We start from the raw sequence: 26,148 nt of genomic DNA, 5'->3' as shown, positions 1-26,148 counted from the left end.
AATGTCATGGTTTATAGAATGTGTTGATAAACTGTAAAATATATATTTGGGCGGTGGAAATGAAGCAAAAAACTGCATTCATAGTGTGATAAAAATTACATGTTGACATGTTAACTTTATTCAGTAGTTCAGTACAACTAAAGCAATATCAAATTTAGATTGTTTTTGTTTGAGAGTAATACTTTAACCACTTGCCTACCGCCGCACAACTTTCTACGTCGCGGCGATAGGCTGTTATCTGTAACCCGACATATAAAAGCGTCAGGTGACATCATTAGACAGCTGCAGCCACAGGGAGATGTGCCGTTGTCAGCTGGAGCGGTCAGGCAGTAATACACGCTTGTAGCACGCTGCTGCAAGCGTGTATTACATTGAAGAAGCTGAAAGCCGGCAGGGAGTGCTTTTTCTTATGTAAAATATGTTAATATTTCAGCGATACCAGTTATGTTTATTTTTGGTATGATATATGTGAATTTTTTTTATATTTTGTCTATTTTTAAAATCTTTATTCAGATTATTTTTCCTCACTTTTTTTTTTTAGTCCCTTTAGGAGACTTGGACCCCGTTCATTCTGTTGCTTTTGCTACTCACAGCAATACTTCTATGTTGCTGTGAATAGCAATTTTACCAGCATTCTTTTACAGCCTGCCAAAAAGGCCCTTCAAAAGGCCTCTGGCTGCCATAGCAACCAATTGGCACCCTATGATTACCTTGCAGGGTGCCGAATAGGACACAGAGGGAGAGCTGTCTAGCCACCGAGATTCTGTGGTAACTATTCACCATGGTATATAACGAGTTAGACTCCTGGGATTCAAGTTATCTATGTAACACAGCTGGCACTCGCAGTGTATGGAGTGGGCTCTGCTCCTGAGCCTGCTCAACACACTCCTTATAGTGAGGTACATGTACGATCATTGGTCACCAAAAGGTTAAAGGGGTTGTCCAGTGGTATCATTTTTTTTAATTTTTTTTTTTATATTGCTCACAGGAGGTTCAAAAGAGGAAAAAAAAAAACGTACTCATCCTCACTTATACCACGCTGCTGCTGGTCCGAAGAACGGCCCCTGCCACTCTCCGCTTCCTGGCATTGTCTCAGCTCAGGAAAGACCTGTTCAACCAATCGGTGGCAGTAACAGTGGCTTGCCTCTGCCAGTGATTGGCTGAACAAGCTTTCCAGGCATTTCTGGAGTGGTGGGAATAGGAATAATGTTGGAATTGACAGCAGTGGGGGATTGATAAAGATGAGCGTGGTTTCTTTTTTATTTAACCCACTGTGATGGACCGTCACTGGGGCTGCTGGAGAAGCCTGAGGGCCAGCCTCCTTCCTACGGACCCAGAACTATGGAGACCCCCTCAGACCTTTTGGGGTTACAAGGAACTATGAACCCTGATTTATGTGTGGAATTTATATGCAACATATTTCCTATTGCCCATTAAAGGTGCATGGTGTGGATTCAGCAACACAAAAAGGGGTTAACTCTGCACTGAGGCTCCCACTGATTGTGTTAGTGATGGGATTAAGATATCTGACAATAAGAGCAGCCGACTCCTAGATGAGTAGATCACCCTATGATACACTCAGGAGATAATCCCATCACATGTGTCTCCTCTCTCTCTATTCATTCATTATGGAGGGGGTGAAGATGTCTGTTTGCATGTTGTTCATTGTTGATTGCGTCACAGGCAATGCCGTTGTGTTTGTTAATTGCGTCACAGACAATGCCATTGTGTTTGTTGAATAGGGTTAGTTTTTGTGTTTAAACTGTAAAGCTGTAAAGGATTGGCTGCTATGTCATGTTCTCAGTTCCCAACCAGGTCCACGGGGGTGGTACCCTTGTTGGAAAATGTGTATATAAGTCAATGCTGATGTGTTCAATAAAGAGTTCCTGTTTTACCCTTCATCATGTTGAGGGTGGTGTTTGGGTAACTGATCCACACTGGGGATTGCTATACGCTAAAGATTTGCTATACTCCCCTGGCTATACCTACTAGCTCTTGTAAGAGCTGTTCCTGCTCTCTGGATTTAGGAGAGGTTCACCCACTGGAAGCAGAAGCCCGGTCTTGGGTGCAGCATGGGTGGAGGACGGTGAGACCCCAACCAAGCGGTTCCTGTTCCTGGTTCCTGTGGTGGTTTTGGTGTAGAGCGGAGTGCTTGTAGTCCTCGGGAAGCGCTAGGAGCATCCATCAATGGAGGTACCAGGTCGGGGTGCCAGGAGATCTGTTACACCCTCTATGAGCCATATACAAAAAAAAAAATTACCACTGCACAACTCCTTTAGTTTTCAGACTAGGGTAAACTCCTCTTTCATATTAAAGGACAAACTAACATTTAATCTTCTTATTTCAAAATGTGCACGTTTATGATGAAATTATATTACCTGATATTTCTGAAAACTTTGCTTTTAGTAGTTTATTTTATGTGAAAGTTCCCAAGGCTTAAAGTTTGAACACGTTGGAGTCATTATTATAGATAAACAACATCAAATAGCCGAAGTTCTTTTATTGTGGACAATTTAGCCATCTTTTGCACTTTATGTGCAGCAATATTCATTTAATATAGGGCATGTTTTGATGAAAGGGTATTTTACTTCAATTTCGCATGCTTTGAAAAGTACATTTTCTGTCTCTAGTGTATGTAGCTAATGGTATTAGCGAAAGTGTGCCAATCAATATGCAAAGTCGTTTTTTCAGATGAGATGGAAGATTGCAGTTCCACATTTCAGATATACCGTACATTGGAAATTATATTATGACATTATTGGGAATGTGGCTAAATTAGTTGCATTGCTAAATTAGCTTTTGAAACACTCCTAATGAAACAAGCAGGTCCTATTCACCATTTTCAGTGCACTGGAGGCCATTTATAAACGGACACTGTATTGAAATTAAATTAAGAAGTCTGGTAGTTGTATTTTTCTATCCCATCCATTTCAGTGGAGGATGGTCAGGCATGTGCAGGGGGATCAATAACTCCTTATCTTGTGTCTGATTTGTGTATTTGGAAAACCCATTAAAGTGTGTCTGCCATTTTAGAGTAAGGCTACTTTCACACTAGCAAGTTCCATCATAGGGACTCAATACCGGGAAAAAAAACGCTTAATTTTTTTCCCCATTTATTGTCAATGGGGACAAAACTGAACAGAACGGAATGCTCCAAAATGCATTCTGTTACGTTTTGCTACGTTCCCAGACCGGAGAGCAAACCACAACATGTTGTATTTTGTTTTCCGTCCTGGGATGCGGAGCAAGACTGATCCGGCATTACCCCTAATGCAAGTCAATGGGGATGGATCCATTTTATCTGCCACAATAGAAAACTGATCCGACCCCCATTGACTTTCAGTGGGGTAATGCCGGATCAGTCTTGGCAATGTTAAAGATAAAGATGGTTGTATTATCAGTATAAAAAAAAACATTAGTGTGAAAGTAGCCTAAGTGTTGTGTGTGTGTGTGTGTGTGTGTACATGAGTGATAAGAGTATATCTGACCATTGTTTTTGGCATTTATGTTCAGTTTTCCCCCTGAGCTCTGCTTCAGGTGGGGTAGAGTCTGTTTGCTGTGATGTCTCCATACACAGCACATACATAGAAGAGGGGATCCTGCTCCCCTATCTCTCTCATTCATTCATTCATACATACATACATACATACACACACACACACACACACACACACAAGCAGTAGCATGGAGGACATTATACCGAAGCACCGAGTAGTGTAGCTGTGAATCTAGGACTATGGTGAGACAGTAAAACACTTACTGGAACCATCAATATCTCTGTCTGTGTCTCTTTAAGGCTCCTTTCACATCTGCGTTATGCTGTCCGGTTTTGAGATCCAGCACAGGCTCTCAAATCCTGCAGCACAATGCTTCAGTTTTGTCCCCATTAATTGTCAAAGGGGACAAAACTGAACAAACCAGAAGAGAGTGCACCAGAATGCATTCCGTTCCAGTTTGATGCGCTCCAATGCAAGACACGTTTTTGTGTGTGACATGGGAAACTGAAGAAGCCGGATCCGGCACCAAAAACCACGTAAGTCAATGGTTCAAAAGTTTTGTGTATTAGATTACGTGCTGATATTAGCTGCAGTCCCTTTGTAGAAGTAGGTTACCACTCATTTCAGTCCAAAACGTATAAAAAGAGGTTGGGGTCCGCGCTGCAATAAAGGAAGCCAGGTAACACAAAAATCACTGGTTCTTTTTATGCTGCTTCTTCCAATCTCCTCCTTTATCCTTCCTCCTTCGCAGCTTCTTAGTCTCTGAACCAATGAGCGGTAGTGGGTATGCTTCTCACGCCTTCAAAAAGAGTATCAACATAGCATGTAAAATAGCTCATGCTTCTTTATTATACTTACAAAATTGTAATCTTGAACATAACATGGAACATATGATAAAGCCCGACTCGGGTTTCACTCCTGCTTCCTCTGGGGCATTTCAGTTTCACTTTCGGGTATGGGCGTTTTTTATAACCACGTCACATCCTCTCACTCTTTATCTCATTGCTAAAAATGCCTTTATACCATTTACTCATTATTATGGGCCTGTTTTCAGTATTGCTCAATCATTTAACCCCTTCCCTACATATGACGTAATAGTATGTCATGGCTTGCGACTTCCCACATTTTTTACTTACTATTACGTCATGGCCGATCACTGCAGGGGCCCAGCAGTCCGCGATAGCCGGGCCCCTGCTGTATCCACCAGCATCGCTGTAAAAAACCGATGCCACAGCATAGAAGGTGCATGCAGCACATGAGGGAGCCCATCGGGTCCCCGCGCTGCTGTGGCGGTGTCCTTATGGATGACAAGGCAGCCCGATGCCATGCACAGGCTGTCTAGTGCCTTGCACAGCATCAGGACCTGCCCACTACAGGGGGCTAGGAGATCCAGCCCCAGGCTGGGTCTCCTATGCAACCTATTAGTGTATTACTCTGGGTAATACACTAACAGGTAATGCATTATAGAGAGGACCAGACCCTCAAAAGTTGAAGTCCCAGAGTGGGACAGAAATAAAGTTTTAAAAAGGATTAAAAAAAAACATATTAGGTATCACTGCGTCCATAATGATTGGCTCTATAAATATATCAGATGATCCACCCCGTCCAATAAATACCATTAAAAAAAAAAATTGTTAAAAAATGCTATTTTTGTCACCTTACATCACAAAAAGTGCAACACCAAGTGATCAAAAAGGTGTATTTCCCACAAAATTGTACCAGTAAAACTGTAACCTATTCCGCAAAAAATGAGCCCTTACATAAGAAAGTCGCTCAGAAAATAAAAAAAAATAGAGCTCTCAGATCATGAAGACATTAAAACATAATTTTTTTGTTTCAAATATGCTATTATTGTGTTAAAGTGAAAAAAAAAAAAAAGGTAGACATTAGGTGTTGCCGTATCCGTAACAACCTGCTCTATAAAAATATCACATAACCTAACCCCTCAGGTGAACGCTGTAAAAATAAATAAATAAAAACGATGCCAAAACAACCAATTTGTTGGTCACGTTGCCCCATAAAGTGTAATAATGAATGATCAAAAAATCATACGTACCCAAAAATAGTACCAATAAAAACGTCAACTCTTCCTGCAAAAAACGAGCTCCTGCACAAGACAATCGGCAGAAAAAAAAAAAAAAAAAAGGCGTTCAGAAAATGGAGACGCAAAAACATATTTTTTATTTCAAAAATGCTTTATTACCTAAAACTGAAACAAAGAAAGTAGACATATTTGATATCATTGCGTCTGTAACAACCCGCTCTATAAAAATAGCACATGATCTAACCTGTCAGATGACTGTAATAAAAAAAAAAAAAAAAAAATTTGCCAAAACAGCCATTTTTTTTTATTACCTTGCCTCACAAAAAACATAATAGAGCAATTAATCACAGCCCTATAGAAATGAATGGGTCCGGATTCAGTGCAGGTGCAATGCATTCACATCACGCATTGCACCCGCGCGGAAATTTCGCCCGTGTGAAAGAGGCCTTACAGTAGAAACTCCCAAAAAGTGACCCCATTTTGGAAACTAGATGATAAGGTGCCAATTTTATTGGTACTATTTTGGGGTATATATGATTTTTAATTGCACTGAATCCGGACCCATTCATTTCTATGGAGCTGTGCAAATGAACAGTGATTTTCACGCAACGCAGACCCCATATAGAAGTGGGGTTGCTAGGATGCGGTGCTATTTTCACGAATGGTTGCTAGGAGATGATCGGAATGGGGACCCGATCATTATTATTTTCCCTTATAACATGGCTATAAGGGAAAATAATAGCATTCTTAATGCAGAATGCTTAGTAAAATAGGGCTGGAGGGGTTAAAAAAATAAATAAACTAACTTTAACTCACCTTAATCCACTTGTTCACGCAGCCCGGCTTGTCTTGTTTCTTCTTCTTTGCTGTGCAGGAGGAAAAGGACCTGTGGTGACGTCACTGCGCTCATCACATGGTCCATCACACAATCCATCACCATAAAATCTACACAACACCTAACCCAAACCCGAACTTCTGAGAATAAGTTCAGATTTGGGCACCAAACATGTCGATTTTTCTCACACACGTGCAAAACAAACTAAAATGTTTTGCACTCGTGCAGAAAAATCGTGCATTTTCCAACGACGCACCAGCATCTTATCCGGCCCAAATCTATGACGCCCGTGTGAAAGAGGCCTAAGGGTGCATCAGGGGGGCTTCAAATGGGACATGGCATCTAAAAACCAGTCCAGCAAAATCTGCCTTCCAAAAACCATATGGCGTTCCTTTCCTTCTGCGCCCTGCCGTGCGCCCTTACATCAGTTTATGACCTCATGTGGGGTGTTTCTGTAAACTGCAGAATCAGTTCAGGTTTAACAAAGTTAGTAAAATCAGTTGTGAATAACTTGATGGGTGTAGTTTCTACAATGGGGTCATTTATGGGGGGTTTCCACTATATAAGCCCCACAAAGTGACTTCAGGCCTACACTGGTTTCCTTAAAAAGTGGGTTTTGGAAATGTTCTTAAAACTTTTAAGAATTGCTTCTAAAATTCTAAGCCTTCTAACGTCCTAAAAAATAAAATGACATTTTCTAAATGTCAACATAAAGTAGACATATGGGGAATGTTAAGTAATAAATATTTTATAAGGTATAACTTTCTTTTTTAAAAGCAGAGAAATTGAAATTTTGAATATATTGACTCAATCTTATGACTATCATGAAGTACAATTTTTCACGAGAAAACTATTTCAGAATGGCTTGGATAACTGTGATTAAAGTTTTCCAAAGCTATTACCACATAAAGTGACACATGTCAGGTTTGCAAAAAATGTCCTCCGCAGAAGGGCGAAAACTAGCCCGGCGTAGAAGGGGTTAAATACTCATTTGCATGTATGTAAAACACTCATAAATAAAATAGAACAATGATCAAAACTTTCTCTTAATTTTACATGTTCACCTGACTATGTTCAAAAATAGCAGTTCCGTGTGAAGCGATACTCCCTGAACGGGTCAATATCCACATAATTGCCCCACATGGGCTACACGTGAATTCCTGGATACGATGTACTGTATCCTGTAATAAAAATTAACACTGGTAAAGGGTACATCAATCCCATCAATATGACAAAGTCACTCATCCCGCACCATTACCTACACAGAGAGACTCCAAGTGTTCTCACCGCAATGCATATCGTCTTCCCACAGGACGCTGCAACACACTGAGTAAAGAGCCCTGTATCCTCATTCTTAGGCTACATGCACAGGACCGTTGTGTGTTTTGCGGTCCACAAACTGCAGATTCGCAAAACGCGGATGGTGTCCGCGTGCGTTCCGCAACTTGCGGAACGGCACGGACAGCCATTGATATATCTGCCTATTCTTGTCCACCAAACGGACAAGAATAGGACAGGTTATATTTTTTTAGCTGGGCCACGGAACGAAGCAACGGATGCGGACAGCACACGGAGTGCTGTCAGCATCTTTCGCAGCCCCATTGAAGTGAATGGGTGTGCATCCAAGCCGCAAAAACTGCACCTCAAATGCGGACCAAAACAACGGCCGTGTGCATGAGGCCGCAACGTTTCGGGCAAAAACACATGCCCTTCATCAGGCTGGTTGCGTGTATGAAGTTGCGTGCAACTAGCCTGATGAAGGGCATGTGTTTTTGCCCGAAACGTTGCCTCAGTTCCTAAAAGGACCCTTATGTCCGGCAAATAAAAAGCATTAACCGCATACTGGAGTGCTGTCTAAATTATTTGAAATATTAAAAAAAATATAAAATTTAACCAAAATCTAGAAAAATTAGCAAATTTCAATTTCTCTACTTTTATAATAGATAGTAGTACCTCCAAAAATAGTTATTACTTTTAATTCCCCATATGTCTACTTCATGTTTGGATCATTTTAAAAAATAAATTAATTTTTTTTGGGACATTAGGAGACTTAGAAGTTTAAAAGCAAATCTTAAAGCCCATTTTTTTTTCAGGACCAGTTCATTTATAAAGTAACTTTCCGGGGCTTACATATTAGAAACCACTCATAAATCATCCAATTTTTTAAACTACAGCCGTCAAGCTATTCAAAACTGATTTTACAAACTTCTTTAACCCTTTAGGTGCCCCACAAGAATTAATGTAAATTGAGAATACATTTCAAAAGTTAACTTTTTTTTATCAGATGTAATTTATTTTTTATTTATTTAAAGAGGCTGGATACATTTATTTGTGAAACATGTCACATATGTTTAAGGCCAACGTTTCATTGCTTATGTATAAGTAATACATGCTAGAAGTCGGACAGAGAAGGAAATCCAGCTCTAAAAATGGAATTGAAAATTGCTATAAAAGGTATGATGACAATAACATAAAAGATTGCACATTTTCTGGCAAGTTAACTCAATAAACTATACTTAGCAACTTATTGATGTCAAAATAATTTATAAAGGCACATACTAGATGAGGTAAACCATATAGATTATACACTTCTCTGTTGAAACCATCAGATTTTAAATGTTAATCACATTTTTCTGCAACACATCAAGGGTTAACAGGCAAAGAAAACTCAAAATAGATTACCCTGGATCTGGAGTTTACAGAAACACCCCATGTGTACTCAAAAACTGACGTATGGGCGCACAGCAAGCTTCAGAGTGGAAGGAGCACCATATGGCTTTTGGGGAGCGGATTTAGCTGGAATGGTAATTGGAAGCTATGTCGCATATGAAGACCTTACAGTGGAAACCCCACAAAAGTGACCCCATTCCGGAAACTACACACCTCAAGGAATATTTCAAGGTGTGTAGTGAGCATCGGGCATTTCACAGAATTGGGAAACGCTTGGCTGTGAAAATGAAAAATGAAATTTTTCCAGAAAAAGTTGATTTACACCCACATTATTCACATTCACAAGTGGAAACAGGACAAAATGCACCCCACATTTTATTCCCCATTTCCCCATGTATGGAAGACTGGCAGGGTTCAAAAGGGAAGTAGCGCCATAGGGGCTTTTGCAGGACAGATTTTGCAGGATTGGCTTTTGGGAGCTATGTCGCATAAGAAGACACCCTGAGGTAACCCCTAGAGTGGAAACCCCCAAAAAGTGACCCCATTCTTGAAGCTACACTCCTCAAGGAATATTTTCAAGATGTGTAGTGATAACATTGCCCTCAATAGTGATTCATGGAATTGGCTGTGAAAATGAAAAATAAAATTATTTATTTCCAAAAAAATGGACTTTAGGCCAAAGGGTTTGTCTCCATCCCATCACTTCCCTCGCCATCTCCAGAGTGTGATAAACAGCTGGAATCTGCAAGCACGTCCAAACACATCTGTATCTAATCCTAACATGTGTGCCTGATACAGAGCCTGTTGTGTGCGATACTGCCTGCTGAAGTGTGTATCTAATCCCATCTTCTATGATACAGCCTGCTGAGCTGTGTATCCAATTCCATTTTGTATCATAAAACCCGCTGAGCTGTATATCTAAACCTTTATGCAAACAACCGTATCCATTTTGCGATCCACATTTTTTGCAGTCCCATTGAGTTCTATGGATTTGAGGTCCTCATTTTGAAGACCAGAATAGGACATGTTCTGTCTTTACTGGAACTGACATATGGATGTAAAAAACACACAGATGACGTCCATGTGCTTTCCACATCCGTATGCCAGTTCAGCAAAAGATAGAACATGCCCTATTCTGGTCCTCATAATGCAGATCTTAAACTTAATGGGACTGCAAAAAAAAAAAAAAAGTGAATCGCACACGGACAGTATCCTTATTTAGTGGATCTGCAACTTGCAGACCTCAAAACCGAAACGGTTCTGTGCACGAGCCCTATCACTTACACTCAGCGGTGTCGTCCACGGCGCCCCCGTAGCGGTGTCGTCCACGGCGCCCCCGTAGCGGTGTCGTCCACGGCGCCCCCTTAGCGGTGTTGTCCACCTCAGTATGTACCAATCAGTATAACCTCAGTACGTACCAATTGACTAAAGATGAAGAAAGTGTACCATATTTAGATGTCCAGAAGTACATTAGGAAGCTAAATATTTGCAAATATATTACTTCAAACACAGAAAATTTAACTAAGAACCAGACAGTAGAGAATATCCACATACACACTACTCTGAAGAATAAGTCCACCTTTTATCCAAAAAATAAAGACAATTAATGTATAGAAGCCTTTAAAAAGGGTGTACTAAAGGGATTGGAGAATATTACCTACAATTGCAAAAGAGATACAAATTTAACTCTGAAAGAGAGAGAGGCCCTTAAAGGTCTAGAGAAAAATGACAAAATAGTAATTAAACAGGCTGACAAAGGGGGGGGGGGGGGATAGTGGTATTTGATAAAGAAAATTCTGAACAAGGAATGATGCGATCAAACCACTTATAAGCTATTAAAAGGGAATCCAGTCATAAACTATAAAAAAGAACTATTAGAGCTTCATCTTGGATTGCATTGATTTTTGTTTAGATCATAATTATTTTTGGTACGGGGATTGTTTTTACTTGCAGACCCATGGTACAGCGATGAGTACGAAATTCGCACCCAGTTTCGCTAATTTATTCATGGCGTATTGAGAGCATATATATTGACCCCTTTCTAAGTAGAGAGAAGGGTGATTGCAGTCTTATTCTGTGGAAAAGATATATAGATGGTCTATGTATCTGGAAAGGGGAGGAAGCGGCTCTGATATATCAATGATAACACTTGGAATATTAAATTTACGGAAAACATTAGTAGAAAAACATTTAACTTCCTCGATTTTGAAATTATAGTGGAGGATGGGTCCATACGAGGACCTTTTTCATACCCAGAGATCGCAATGGTTATATCGAGGTCAGCTGCTGCCATCATAAACCCTGGATAAAAAACATCCCAGTAGGCCAATTTCAGAGAATAAAAATAAATTGTTCCAAAATAAGAGATTATGATGAACAGAGTTCATCGCAGCCACCGCACAGACAGGCCCGTAGAGCCCCTAGAATCCCTTAGGTGCTGGCAAACCCTGATTGTCAGTCCCCAACTTCAGCCGCACCTGTAGTTCCCCCTTTCACAGCCCAGTCTGGAGTTCGGGTTGAGACAACTCAGATCGGTTCGGCCCTGGGATTTTTTGAGCTGTTCTTGACTGCGGAGCTCTTGGACTTAGTTGTGGCAGAAACAAATCGGTGTGCCACACAATTTATAACCGCCAACCCGGGAAGCTTTTATGCCCAGCCTTTCCGGTGGAAACCAGTCCAAGTTTCCGAAATGAAAATTTTTCTGGGCCTTCTCCTCAACATGGGTCTAACCAAAAAGCATGAATTGCGTTCATATTGGTCCACGAACCCAATTCATCACATGCCCATGTTCTCTGCTGCTATGTCCAGGACACGATTTGAGACCATTCTGCATTTCCTGCACTTTAGCGACAACACCACCTCCTGTCCCAGAGGCCACCCAGCTTTTGACCGGCTCCACAAAATTCGGCACCTCATAGACCACTTCAACCAGAAATTTGCAGATTTGTATACCCCTGAGCAAAACATCTACGTAGACGAGTCCCTAATACACTTTCCAAAATGGGGTCACATGTGGGGTATTTATACTGCCCTGACTTTTTAGGGGCCCTAAGGCGTGAGAAGAAGTCTGGGATCCAAATGTCTAAAGATGCCCTCCTAAAAGGAATTTGGGCACCTTTGCGCATCTAGGCTGCAAAAAAGTGTCACACATGTGGTATCGCCGTACTCAGGAGAAGTTGTGGAATGTGTTTTGGGGTGTCATTTTACATATACCCATGCTGGGTGAGATAAATATCTCGGTCAAATGCCAACTTTGTATAAAAAAATGGGAAAGTTGTCTTTTGCCAAGATATTTCTCTCACCCAGCATGGGTATATGTAAAATGACACCCCAAAACACATTCCCCAACTTCTCCTAAGTACGGCGATACCACATGTGTGACACTTTTTTGCCGCATAGGTGGGCAAAGGGGCCCACATTCCAAAGAGCACCTTTTGGATTTCACCGGCCATTTTTTTTTTACAGATTTTGATTTCAAACTACTTTGCACGCATTTGGGCCCCTAAAATGCCAGGGCATTATAACTACCCCACAAGTGACCCCATTTTGGATAGAAGACACCCCAGGGTATTTCTTGATGGGCATAGTGAGGTAATGGAAGTTTTTATTTTTTGTCACAAGTTAGTGGAATATAAGACTTTGTAAGGAAAAAAAAATCATCATTTTCCGCTAACTTGTGACAAAAAATAAAAAGTTCTATGAACTCACTATGCCCATCAGCGAATACCTTAGGGTGTCTACTTTCCGAAATGGGGTCATTTGTGGTGTTTTTCCACTGTCTGGGCATTGTAGAACCTCAGGAAACATGACAGGTGCTCAGAAAGTCAGAGCTGCTTCAAAAAGCGGAAATTCACATTTTTGTACCATAGTTTGTAAATGCTATAACTTTTACCCAAACCATTTTTTTTTTTTTTTTTTTTTTATCAAAGACATGTAGAACAATAAATTTAGCGAAAAATGTATATATGGATGTCATTAAAAAAAAAAAAAAATTACAACTGAAAGTGAAAAATTAATTAATAATTAATGATTAATAACAAAAAAAGTAAAAATGTCAGCAGCAATGAAATACCACCAAATGAAAGATACCTGTAAAGAATAAATCAAGGCAACTGGACGTACTGTAGATTTCTTGAAAACGTTTCACTCGTTCTTCCAACAAGCTTTCTCAATTCTGAGTGATTGTACAAAAAAATTCTGGGAATAAATATGTAACTGAATCCACATCTGTTAATTAGACCGAGCATTGGGTCAAAGGTGTTGATTCCATTATCCTAATTGGAGTCAGTAGGTGATAAAGACTTCCCAGAAAAAGGTGTCAAGACAGCATTATACGTGGCAGAAAAGCTTGGCTTCTCCATTTTTACGTAGATGGCCTCCTTCACGCCTCGTTTGTACCAATCGGCCTCCTTATCCAAAACACGTACTTGACTGTCTTCAAAGGTGTGACCTGTTCCTTTTTAGATGTAAGTACACAGCTGAATCTTGACCAGAGGTTTTGGCTCTTCTATGCTGGGCCATACGCTGATGTAGTTGTTGTTTTGTTTCGCCGATATACAGTTCTGAGCATTCCTCATTGCACTGGACTGCGTACACAATGTTGTCCATCTTGTGTTTAGGCGTTGGGTCTTTGGGGTGAACCAGTTGTTGCCTCAGTGTGTTGCTGGGTTTAAAGCAAACAGGAATGTGATATTTATTAAAAATCCTTTTGAGTTTCTCAGGCACCCCAGCTATACAGGTCCTTCTAAAAAATTAGCATATTGTGATAAAGTTCATTATTTTCTGTAATTTACTGATAAACATTAGACTTTCGTATATTTTAGATTCATTACACACCAACTGAAGTAGTTCAAGCCTTTTATTGTTTTAATATTGATGATTTTGGCATACAGCTCATGAAAACCCAAATTTCCTATCTAAAAAAATTAGCATATTTCATCCGACCAATAAAAGAAAAGTGTTTTTAATACAAAAAAAGTCAACCTTCAAATAATTATGTTCAGTTATGCACTCAATATTGGTCGGGAATCCTTTTGCAGAAATGACTGCTTCAATGCGGTGTGGCATGGAGGCAATCAGCCTGTGGCACTGCTGAGGTGTTATGGAGGCCCAGGATGCTTTGATAGCGGCCTTAAGCTCATCCAGAGTGTTGGGTCTTGTGTCTCTCAACTTTCTCTTCCCAATATCCCACAGATTCTCTATGCGGTTCAGGTCAGGAGAGTTGGCAGGCCAATTGAGCACAGTAATACCATGGTCAGTAAACCATTTACCAGTGGTTTTGGCACTGTGAGCAGGTGCCAGGTCGTGCTGAAAAATGAAATCTTCATCTCCATAAAGCTTTTCAGCAGATGGAAGCATGAAGTGCTCCAAAATCTCCTGATAGCTAGCTGCATTGACCCTGCCCTTGATAAAACACAGTGGACCAACACCAGCAGCTGACATGGCACCCCAGACCATCACTGACTGTGGGTACTTGACACTGGACTTCAGGCATTTTGGCATTTCCCTCTCCACAGTCTTCCTCCAGACTCTGGCACCTTGATTTCCGATTGACATGCAAAATTTGCTTTCATCCGAAAAAAGTACTTTGGACCACTGAGCAACAGTCCAGTGCTGCTTCTCTGTAGCCCAGGTCAGGCGCTTCTGCCGCTGTTTCTGGTTCAAAAGTGGCTTGACCTGGGGAATGCGGCACCTGTAGCCCATTTCCTGCACACGCCTGTACACGGTGGCTCTGGATGTTTCTACTCCAGACTCAGTCCACTGCTTCCGCAGGTCCCCCAAGGTCTGGAATCGGTTCTTCTCCACAATCTTCCTCAGGGTCCGGCCACCTCTTCTCGTTGTGCAGCGTTTTCTGCCACACTTTTTCCTTCCCACAGACTTCCCACTGAGGTGCCTTGATACAGCACTCTGGGAACAGCCTATTCGTTCAGAAATTTCTTTCTGTGTCTTACCCTCTTGCTTAAGGGTGTCAATGATGGCCTTCTGGACAGCAGTCAGGTCGGCAGTCTTACCCATGATTGCGGTTTTGAGTAATGAACCAGGCTGGGAGTTTTTAAAAGCCTCAGGAATCTTTTGCAGGTGTTTAGAGTTAATTAGTTGATTCAGATGATTAGGTTAATAGCTTGTTTAGAGAACCTTTTCATGATATGCTAATTTTTTGAGATAGGAATTTTGGGTTTTCATGAGCTGTATGCCAAAATCATCAATATTAAAACAATAAAATGCTTGAACTACTTCAGTTGGTGTGTAATGAATCTAAAATATATGAAAGTCTAATGTTTATCAGTACATTACAGAAAATAATGAACTTTATCACAATATGCAATTTTTTTTAGAAGGACCTGTATATGGGATAACCATATTCTTGCGTCTGTCATGCTTCTCGCCCTTACTGGTAGTCTTGGTGGTCTTTCTTCTCCTTCCTTTTGTTTTGACAAAGGCCCAAACTGGATACCCACAAGTTTTAAGTGCCCCTCTGAGGTGTTTGAGTTCCTTCGCCTTGGCCTCTGTGCTAGTGGGGATTTTCTCTGCCCAGTGGTGTAGAGTCTGGATGACTCCCAGTTTGTGGTCTAGAGGATGGTGGGAATCAAACAGCAGGTACTGGTCTGTGTGTGTTTTCAAGAAATCTACAGTACGTCCAGTTGCCTTGATTTATTCTTTACAGATATATACCATGACCTGGATAAATGAGAACCTTCACAGACACCAAATGAAAGCTCTATTAGTGAGAAGAAAAGGAGGTAAAATTCATTTGGGTGGTAAGTTGCATGACCGAGCAATAAACGGTGAAAGTAGTGTAGTGCAGAAGTTTAAAAAGTGGCCTGGTCATTAAGGGTGTTTCAGCTAGGGGGGTTGAAGTGGTTAAAGAAAAAGGTTATAAAGAGGAGGAACTGATCAGTAGCAAAGAAAAAGTAAAATCTGACAGTGGTAAATATAGGTTTGCCTTCTCTACGCAATACTCCATAATGTGTTCTCAGGTCAAAGAGGTAATTGGTTTTTGGCCATTCTATTCCAGACAGACCTCTGTTTATATTTAAACGAGCCCCAACAATTAAAGATAAGATCATACATAGCTGCCTGCAGAAAGCAGAACCGCAGCCCACAAGTGGCATGTTCACATGGAGTATGAACAGAAATAATACGGTTGCAACGGCAAATAATAAGGAATTGAAAGTAAACGGTCATCTATCATGTGAAAGTATAGGAGTTATATACGTGTTGGAGTGTTCCTGTAAACTCCAATACGTAAGACGAACACTCAGGGAACTGAAGATAAGAATCAGTGAACACATAAGAAACATCAGAAAGGGGCTGGAGACACACAGCGTTTCGGCACATTTTAACAAAGTTGATAATAATAATCCAGAGGGTCTGAAGTTTATGGGGTTAGAGTTAGTATGGAATAAATGGAGAGGGGGAGACCCTGTGAAATATATAAATAAAAAGGAGGCAGAATGGATTTATAATATGAACACATTACAACCCAATGGGGTAAACATAGAGTGGGATATAAAATCTGTTTGCATGTACTGAGGTGGTTCCTAATTGAAAGAAAAAGAAGGGCTTTATAGTTTGGTTGGCCTTATGTTGTATAGTACTCACAATACCAGGAGATAGCATTATGATAGTTATAGGTCACATTTATGGAAAAGGAGGGGGACTGGGGCTGTAAGGGAAGGACAGGAGGGCAGTACGCATAGAGGGATGTAGGAGAAACTGACTGTACTAGTTATCAGTATAAGAATGAGGATACAGGGCTCTTTAGTCATTGTGTAGTGGTGTCCTGTGGGAAGATGATATGCATTGCGGTGAGAACACGTGGAGTCTCTATGTGTAGGTAATGGTGCGGGATGCGGGACTTTGTCATATTGATGGGATTGATGTAGCCTATACCAGTGTTAATTTTTCTCACAGGATACAGTACTTGGTATCCAGGAATTCAAGTGTAGCCCATGTGGGGCAATTATGTGGATATTGATCCGTTCACACGGAACTGCTATTTGTGAACATGTAAAATGAAAAGAAAGTTTTGATTGTTGTTCTATTTTACTTTATTTATGAGTGTTTTACATATATGCATATGAGTATTTAAATGATTGAGCAATACTGAAAACCGGCCCATAATAACGTGGAAATGGTATAAGGGCATTTTTAGCAATGAGATAAACCGTGAGAGGATGTGACATGGGGATAAATACCGCCCATACCCGAAACTGAAACGCCCCAGATGAAGCAGGAGCAAAATCCGGGTCGGGCTTTATCACATGTTCCGTGTGATGTTCAAGATCACGCTTCTTTATTATACTTACAAAATCGTAAACTATTTTACATGCAGGTCTGTGCTATGTTGATACACTCTTTGAAGGCGTGAGGCGTATAGCCACTACCGCTTGTTGGTTCGGAGACTAAGGAGCTGCGAAGGAGGAAGGATAAGCAAGAGATTGGATGAAGCAGCATAAAAAGAACTAGTGATTTGTGTTACCCCTAAGCTTTCCTTTATTGCAGCGCAGACCCTAACCTCTTTTATACGTAAGTTAATGGTGCCGGATCCAGCACTAATTGACTTGTAATAGTTTTAGTGCCGTATCCGGTTTCTCCATTTTCGATATAATACAACCGGATCCGTTCTGAACGGATGCAGCCGGTTGTTTTTATAATACCTCACCAAACGAACAAGACCACACTTAAAGTACAAATAGGTTCTTTATTACATTATGTAAAATTGGACAAGCAGTAAATGGACAAAACACCTTACAACATGTAAAACAGTAAAGCGCTATGGACGATAATGGCCCTGCCGGACCCGGGGACTGCACAATTGCCTCTACAAATTCCCTTTGTTTACATATATGGGGCAATAATACAATGAGATAATATTTATCCAGATACAAATTCCATTGAAGACTTAAACTTGGCACTATGCCTTATAAGTATGACTGTCATGGCCAGATCCCAACACATAGCTCAAATCTCCGGTATAAACACCTTTTGCAAATAAATAAGCATCGAGATGTGACCAGGAAGAAACAATAGAAATAACTAAACAAAGAATCAAAATAGTGCAAAGAGAGAGTCAGATACACAAGTAAAAACTGGACATATAGCATACAGACCCAGAACCCGGGGGAGCCAAAAACCCAGATGTACGTTTCGCCTCACTTCTTCCTGGGGGCGTGTATGATAACAGAAGCTTTTTGCTGTGGTTTTGAGATTCCACGTCTGGTCTCAAAACCGGACAGCAAAAGGGCAAGTGTGAGAGTAGCATTACATACTGCAGTTCCTCTCTCCCCCCACCCTTCCCCTCACCTTAAAGTTTTAGTGGAGCAGCTGTAACTTCATCCCTCAGTGAATTTGAAAATATGTGAAGATGGTTTCTTGCTATGAATTGAGTGAATGAGGTATTTTTCTCTAATAAGCTATATTACAAAGTTTTTATAATTGCTTGTACTATTGATTTATTATTCAGGTTTCTGAAACAGTAGTGCCATTCACCTCGTGCTATATAACAATGATTAAAGTGAGGATGGATCCCCTAGGGCAAGTGAAGATAGAAAGGGTCTATCCCAGTGAAAAAAGCACAAATAATTTACAAAAAGCAGATTGTTTTCTGTGGATGTAACATGCCTTGTTCAATTATTTTAATGGACGATCAATAGAACAAGAGGATTGTAAGCTGGACAGTCGGGGTGTGTTAACATCTTGCAGTCAAATGGTAGTTTGTGCTGCAAAACTGCAGGAAAGACACAATGTGACCTTGATATGTGAATACACACTGAGGAAACTAGTGTCTAGGATCACTGCATGGAGCTACATAAGCTTATGATACGATTTTATATTTCTCTTAGGGTACTTTCACACTTGCGGCAGAGGATTCCGGCAGGCAGTTCCGTCAAAACGTATGCAACTGATGCCATATGACAATTGTATTGAACTGCCGGATCCATCTCTCCGGTGTCATCTGGAAAAAAGGATCCGGCATTTATTTATTTTCCAATTTTTTGTGGTCTGAGAATGCGCAGACCGCAAAAACTGATCTGGTTTGCCGGAACACTCAGGGCCGGATTGGTTTTGCGCTAATGCATTCTGAATGGAAAAGATTCCGCTCAGAATGCATCAATTTGCCTCCGTTCCGTCTCCATTCCGCTCTGGAGGCGGACACCAAAACGCTGCTTGCGTCCTTCTGATGAAACTGAGCCAAACGTTTTCACTGACACAATCTGGCACATTAGAAAACAGATCCGTCCTCCATTGACTTTCAGTGGTGTTCAAGACTGATCCGTCTTGGCTATGTTAAAGATAATACTAACGGATCCGTTCTGAACGGATGCAGACGGTTATATTATCTGAACGGACCCGCCTGTGCGGATCCATGAAGGATCCACACCAAACGCGAGTGTGAAAGTAGCCTTATGGGCATTTATGTGTATTTATAACCTTTTAAAAATGTCACAGCTATCTATGTATACGCGTTCTATTCCTATATAACATAATCCGTGAATGAGATGAAACCAATCTCAAAATATTAATGAGGAGTCCATCATTCAAAGGGTATGGCCATAGTTTGCGGCTGTGATGCGTCCACTGTGTGACTGAGAACCACATGGCGGTATTTTTGTAACCCACTAGAAACTGATTGTCTATTCTGTGTTCTTTGTTAATGGCCCCCTGGTTTTGTTTATCACCTAGCCCATTAACAATGAACACTGAATAAATCAATTTCTAATGAGTTAATAGAATACCATTACGGCTTGCATGGTCATACGGTTTTCTGCTTCACAGTGGCCCTCGTCCGTGTGGCTGTACCCAGAATCTGTGATCACTGACTTCTGCATGGTATTTGTCTTGAGCATTTAGCAACATTGCACATCTGAACTGTGTATATAGATATAATCAGCCAATATGTTAATGAATATGCTGCCTTCATTTATATAAAGGACGCAGCGGCATTGGCCATGAAGAGATGAAGAAACGGAAAGCAGAAGAAAATCTTGAAAACTTCAGACAAAAGATTCAGATGAGACAACAAGAACAAGAGCGAGCTGCTGATGACTTCAGGTAACAGCCTTTTCAGTTGGCCATGGGCGATTGTGTGAAATCAAAATTTGTACTGTGCGGGAGACGGTGCCGTGTGCTGAGGATACCCTGATGCATTCAGTGCACACAGTGACATACGTAGGCTCTCATTTTAAAAAGGTATACGATGGGGTATAAATTAATTTTTTTTGCAGATGCCTCTAGATAGAATTATATTAGGTAGTCGATGACACTATTCCCTCCAGAAAATAGAAAATATACTTACCCAGTGGAGATGAGAATTACACTCTTTTGGCCTCCTGTGGGTGAATGGGCCGTGGAATTTTCATATTGATGGCCTATCCTTAGGATCAGCCATCTGCAAGGGGGTCCAATGGAAAGCGCAGAGCTGATCGTTGGGGTGTTGCACCCCTATCGATCTCCAATTGATGACCTATCCGGAGTATAGGTTTTCCTTACTCCTGGAAAAACCTGTTAAAGCAGTTGTCTCCCAAAAAATATTGTACAGTTTTTAAAACCGCAACCGGGGCATATATAAAGTGTGACAAATTTATCAACAACGTGCGCCATATTGCTAAATTTGTCGCAGATATCATCACTCTTGCCACCTAGAAAAAAATATAACCTAGAAAAAAAAACGGAGTTATATTCTGTCTTCCACAGGAGAGGACAGAAGCTTGTGACATTAGATATAGTATGTTGCATGGCACCTAAGCACCCTGAATCTAGATGTCAGCTCAGGGGCCAAACTACTGCTGTTGCAGATTTAGTAAAAGCCATAGTGGTAGTAGTAAAGCATTGAACTTGGGCTTCTCTGACAGTGGAGGCCTCCAATTTGGAAGCAGTCCCTCAGTGGAAAGAGCCTAACATGCACTTGATATAAGTAGTATCTTTACAAGATATGTTGTTTTATATCTGGAGACCACAACTTGTGGCAAATTCTTAAAACCGTAAAGAGGGGCTGTCGCCTCTCCTGACGTGTCTGTTTTAGTAATTACTTGCATCACCCATGTTATAACAATTCTCGAGCACCTATTCTAATGACTCTGTGTTGCAATTTTCCTTTATTATTCCATCTGTAAGTTTTGAATAAATTGCTAGCAGTTTGCATTGAAGAGGAGTGTGTAGCACTGATTGGATAGTCAGACTGCCCAGGGGTGCACAACGTTTCCTGATCGGAGGTCACATTGCCAGACTGAACCAATGACCAGGGCCGAAATTTACATTTAAAGGAGTATTAACAACTGAAAAACTGTATTTATGGTTTATTGAACATACAATATTTACCATTATTGTCTAGTTACAGTTCCGGGACTCCCATCTAATGGGAAAAATACATGTGAGCAGCCACAAGACATAGACATACATGTCTGTTAACGGATAGTTGGGGGCTGCACAGAATGGTATCAAGGGCCGCATGTGGCGCCCGTGCCGCAGGTTGTGCACCCGTGCTCTAGCCCAACTGGTAACACCTTTTATTGCAAACTGTAAATAATTAATTCCTAACTTTTTGCAGAAATAATAAGGAATGGCACAACAAAGAGTTGATGCCCCAGAATTGTTCTTATGTAGGAATTACAAATACTTACTAAAACTTTAAGAAAGGGGTTGACACTAAATGTAGTACATTCTAGAAATATCTACAACATGACTTGCTGGGGGTGCTCCTTGCTTGAAGCGTGAATGATGCTTGATATTTGTAATGACTGGTTTATTGTGCAATTTTATATGAATTACGTAAATACCTGGCTAATGGAGATTTTGAATAAACGTTGCTATCATGCTAAATTTATGAAGAATATAATTTTGCTCTCGTGCTCATTATGGAGTATTTACTGTGTCCTGAGTAATGCACATTGTGGGTGCTATTAATATGAATGACGATCCCTGTTTATGTGGTGTATAGTGCTGGGGCAAAGTGAAAAACACTGGATTTATACACCCTGTGAAAGGCCCAAATTGGCTATAAAACCGGTTTGACGTTTGACAGTAAATGCATTGTTTATTTACCGAAATGTCCCTGTGGTAAATTGCATGTGTGTGAGGAGCCCAGACAATTCAAGGTGAGCCGTAGAGAAGAGCGAGGTAATAAAGGCTACAAACACGGATCTTCGTATCACCCATAGCGACAATCTTTTCATTCCCATCCCAGTATCAGTCAATGTGTCGTTCTGACATCGAAGACAAGGGATAAAAAACTATGCACATTATACTTTAGAAATGCTGAGGCAACAGCAGAATCATTCTAAAGTGTTTTACTACATTACTGTGGCCTTTTAACCCGCCGCCAAAGAAAATCAACAGCCAAGCTCTTTTGTTACGGCTTATCTGTGTCTTTGAGGGAATTAAGTTACCAGGCTGATCATAAAAGTCTATCAGTCATGTGTCCAGTAAGTGCATCTGCACAGGCTTATGAAGAAGATAGGGGGATAATATATTACTTTACCCAGTATTTGGAAGAAATACTCGATAAGAGTATATTTCCTGTAAAATAGCACAGCGTTTATGCAGTTTCCTGCACACAAAAAAAACATAAAATAATTACTAGGTTCTTTATATTCCAGATTTGTCTTGCCAGTAGTACCTACGAATATGTATCAACTTTATTTCAAGTATGTAATGCCATGACAACAGATACATATACACTGATCAGCCATAACCGAGCCTGGTATTGTGGAGATCACCTTCATATCACAGCTCTGAATTGTTGAGGCATATGACCTCTGAAGGTCTCCAGCATTAACTTTTTGGCAACTTTTGCTACGGTAACTCTGCTATGAAATTGGATCAGGTGGGCTAACCTTCCCCTCCACTCACATCAGAAGGCTTTGTTAACCTACAGCCCTGTCGTTGGTTGACCAGTTGTCCTTCCTTGAGCTGCTCCTGGAAGATACTAAACAATGTATACCGGGACCACCCCATTAAACCTGCCATTTTAGAGATGCTATGTCACAGTCATCTAGCCATCACAATTTGACCCTTGTCAGAGTTGCTCAAATACTTGTTTTTAACACTGTTCAGCTGCTGCATAAAATATCCCACCTCTTGACTGGTACCATCATGAGAAGATAATTCACTGCTCTTTGCTTCATATGTCAGTGGTTTTCATGTTTGGCCGATGGATTGTATTAACAAACAAATTCTTTTAATCCAGTATTTGATGGTATGACGTGTGTTTTCAGCAACAAACTGCAATATAATGAAGAATTTTAGTAGAAAAGAACCAAAGGATTGTAATTCTGATTAGGAAAGTCCTAATGAAATGTGATACCTAATCTTAATACAGTCAGGTCCATAAATATTGGGACATCGACACAATTCTAACATTTTTGGCTCTATACAACACCACAATGGATTTGAAATGAAACAATCAAAGATCTGCTTTAACTGCAGACTGTCAGCTTTAATTTGAGGGTATTTACATCCAAATCAGGTGAACGGTGTAGGAATTACAACAGTTTGCATATGTGCCTCCCTCTTGTAGGGACCAAAAGTAATGGGACAATTGGCCTTCTCAGCTGTCCATGGCCGGGTCTGTGTTATTCCCTCATTATCCCAATACAATGAGCAGATAAAAGGTCCAGAGTCATTTCAAGTGTGCTATTTGCATTTGGAATCTGTTGCTGTTCAACTCTCAAGATGAGATCCAAAGAGCTGTCACTATCAGTGAAGCAAGCCATCATTAGGCTGAAAAACAAAACAACCCATCAGAGAGATAGCAAAAACATTAGGCAGTGGCCAAACAACTGTTTGGAACATTCTTAAAAAGAAGGAACGCACTCGGTGAGCTCAGCAACACCAAAAGACCGGAAGACCACGGAAAACAACTGTGGTGGATGACCGAAGAATTCTTTCCTGGTGAAGAAAACACCCTTCACAACAGTTGGCCAGATCAAGAACACTCTCCAGGAGGTAGGTGTATGTGTGTCAAAGTCAACAATCAAGAGAAGACTTCACCAGAGTGAATACAGAGGGTTCACCACAAGATGTAAACCATTGGTGAGCCTCAAAAACAGGAAGGCCAGATTAGAGTTTGCCAACGACATCTAAAAAAGCCTTCACAGTTCTGGAACAACATCCTATGGACAGATGAGACCAAGATCAACCTGTACCAGAGTGATGGGAAGAGAAGAGTAGGTAGAAGGAACGGAACTGCTTATGATCCTAAGCATACCACCTCATCAGTGAAGCATGGTGGTGGTAGTGTCATGCATGGGCATGTATGGCTGCCAATGGAACTGGTTCTCTTGTATTTATTGATGATGTGACTGCTGACAAAACAGCAGGATGAATTCTGAAGTGTTTCGGGCAATATATCTGCTCATATTCAGCCAAATGCTTCAGAACTCATTGGACGGCGCTTCACAGTGCAGATGGACAATGACCCAAAGCATACTGCAAAAGCAACCAAAGAGTTTTTTAAGGGAAAGAAGTGGAATGTTATGCAATGGCCAAGTCAATCACCTGACCTGAATCTGATTGAGCATGCATTCACTTGCTGAAGACAAAACTGAAGGGAAAATGCCCCAAGAACAAGCAGGAACTGAAGACAGTTGCAGTAGAGCCTGGACAGAGCATCACCAGGGATGAAACCCAGCGTCTGGTGATGTCTATGCGTTCCAGACTTCAGGCTGTAATTGACTGCAAAGGATTGCAACCAAGTATTAAAAAGTGAAAGTTTGATTTTATGATATTATTCTGTCCCATTACTTTGGTCCCTTAACAAGTGGGAGGCACATATGCAAACTGTTGTAATTCCTACACCGTTCACCTGATTTGGATGTAATACCCTCAAATTAAAGCTGACAGTCTGCAGTTAAAGCACATCTTGTTTGTTTCATTTCAAATCCATTGTGGTGGTGCTATAGAGCCAAAAATGTTAGAATTGTGTCAATGTCCCAATATTTATGGACCTGACTGTATATTGTCTGTATAATTATATGCATCATGCACTTACATGAAAAAAAATGAATAAATTAATACTTGTCATTGCAATAACTGTACATGCCATTAAGGCCGCTATCACACAGTCAGTGTTTGATCAGTCATTTCCATCAGTGATTCTGAGCAGAAACCAGATCAGTCAAAGGTACAGAACTGATGCAGATTTTTACATTATACCTTATCTCTCTACAGAGCTTGAGAGCTGTGGAGTCGGAAGCAATGTTCCGACTGCAGCTTAAAAAATATTTTCTGTTATTAATATTGTCATTAATTTATTAAAAGGGTTGTCTCACCTCCTTATTTCAGTCCTCAGTGCACGGCTCCTGGGGCACTACGTGAGCTGTAGTGGAGGGGGCGATACCTCTGCTGTGACTGATGGAGCAGGCATGAGGCGCTAGGATAATATAATCACGCCCCTTGACCACATGTGCATGCTCGTGAGGCTGCTAGACTATCTGAAACACTAGCAGTCTCAGCGGAGCAGACCCTGTACAGATCGCGACAAACTATGGTAAGTAGTTGCAGCGATTTGTATCTTATGGGATAGAATGGCAGAGAGGTGGACGGGAACGGGAGCTGCTGCTTATGCGCGCGGCCCGTGCGCGCTCACTCCATTAATTCCCGACCACCATAAAGGCCGCTTTTTTTTTTTTCTAGCTGTGCGCAATTGCGGCCACCATTGCTGCACTGCATATAGAGGAAACTCTTTAATATGCTAGAAATTGTGTCTATGGTATAAGGTAACATTTAAGTGTGTGTGTGTGTATGTATGTATGTGTATATATATATATATATATATATATATATATATATTAATATATATATATGTGTGTGTGTATATATATATATATATATATATATATAATATTTTTTTATATGATTAAAGCACCATACATTCCATGGTGTGGTACATACATGCTATAAATATGTTACTAGACTCATATTTATTTTGTGTATAATTCACTGTTTTTTTTACCTTAAAATCAAGATTGAGGATGAAAAGTAAGAAAGAAGAGCAGAAGCTGGAAGGTGACCTTAGGAGAAGCCAGAGAGCATGTCTGCAGCTTGATGAACAGAAGGTAAGCTAAACACTGCAGCAGTGGCAATTGTTTTTTTAATCAAAT

At 40.7% G+C, this 26,148-nt stretch overlaps 1 protein-coding gene across 5 annotated transcripts in view; it reads left to right on the top strand.

Annotated features, from left to right (window-relative positions):
* The window catches only part of GPATCH11 (G-patch domain containing 11), a 116,257-nt gene that overhangs the window by 51,311 nt on the left and 38,798 nt on the right, over positions 1 to 26,148 (top strand). Inside the window, exons 4-5 of one of the 5 annotated variants that reach the window (XM_044290119.1) lie at positions 19,981 to 20,101; positions 26,013 to 26,103. The exons of the other annotated variants lie outside the window; for them this stretch is intronic. Of the exons in view, the coding sequence (XP_044146054.1) occupies positions 19,981 to 20,101; positions 26,013 to 26,103 (212 nt within the window). The remainder of the gene's footprint in view (positions 1 to 19,980; positions 20,102 to 26,012; positions 26,104 to 26,148) is intronic. 5 annotated transcript variants of the gene reach the window in all.

The sequence above is a fragment of the Bufo gargarizans genome, chromosome 4, assembly GCF_014858855.1.
Source record: "Bufo gargarizans isolate SCDJY-AF-19 chromosome 4, ASM1485885v1, whole genome shotgun sequence".
In the NCBI taxonomy this organism is placed as follows: Eukaryota; Metazoa; Chordata; class Amphibia; order Anura; family Bufonidae; genus Bufo; species Bufo gargarizans.
Note: the sequence above shows the minus strand (reverse complement) of the source record. Positions and strands in the feature narration are given on the sequence as shown.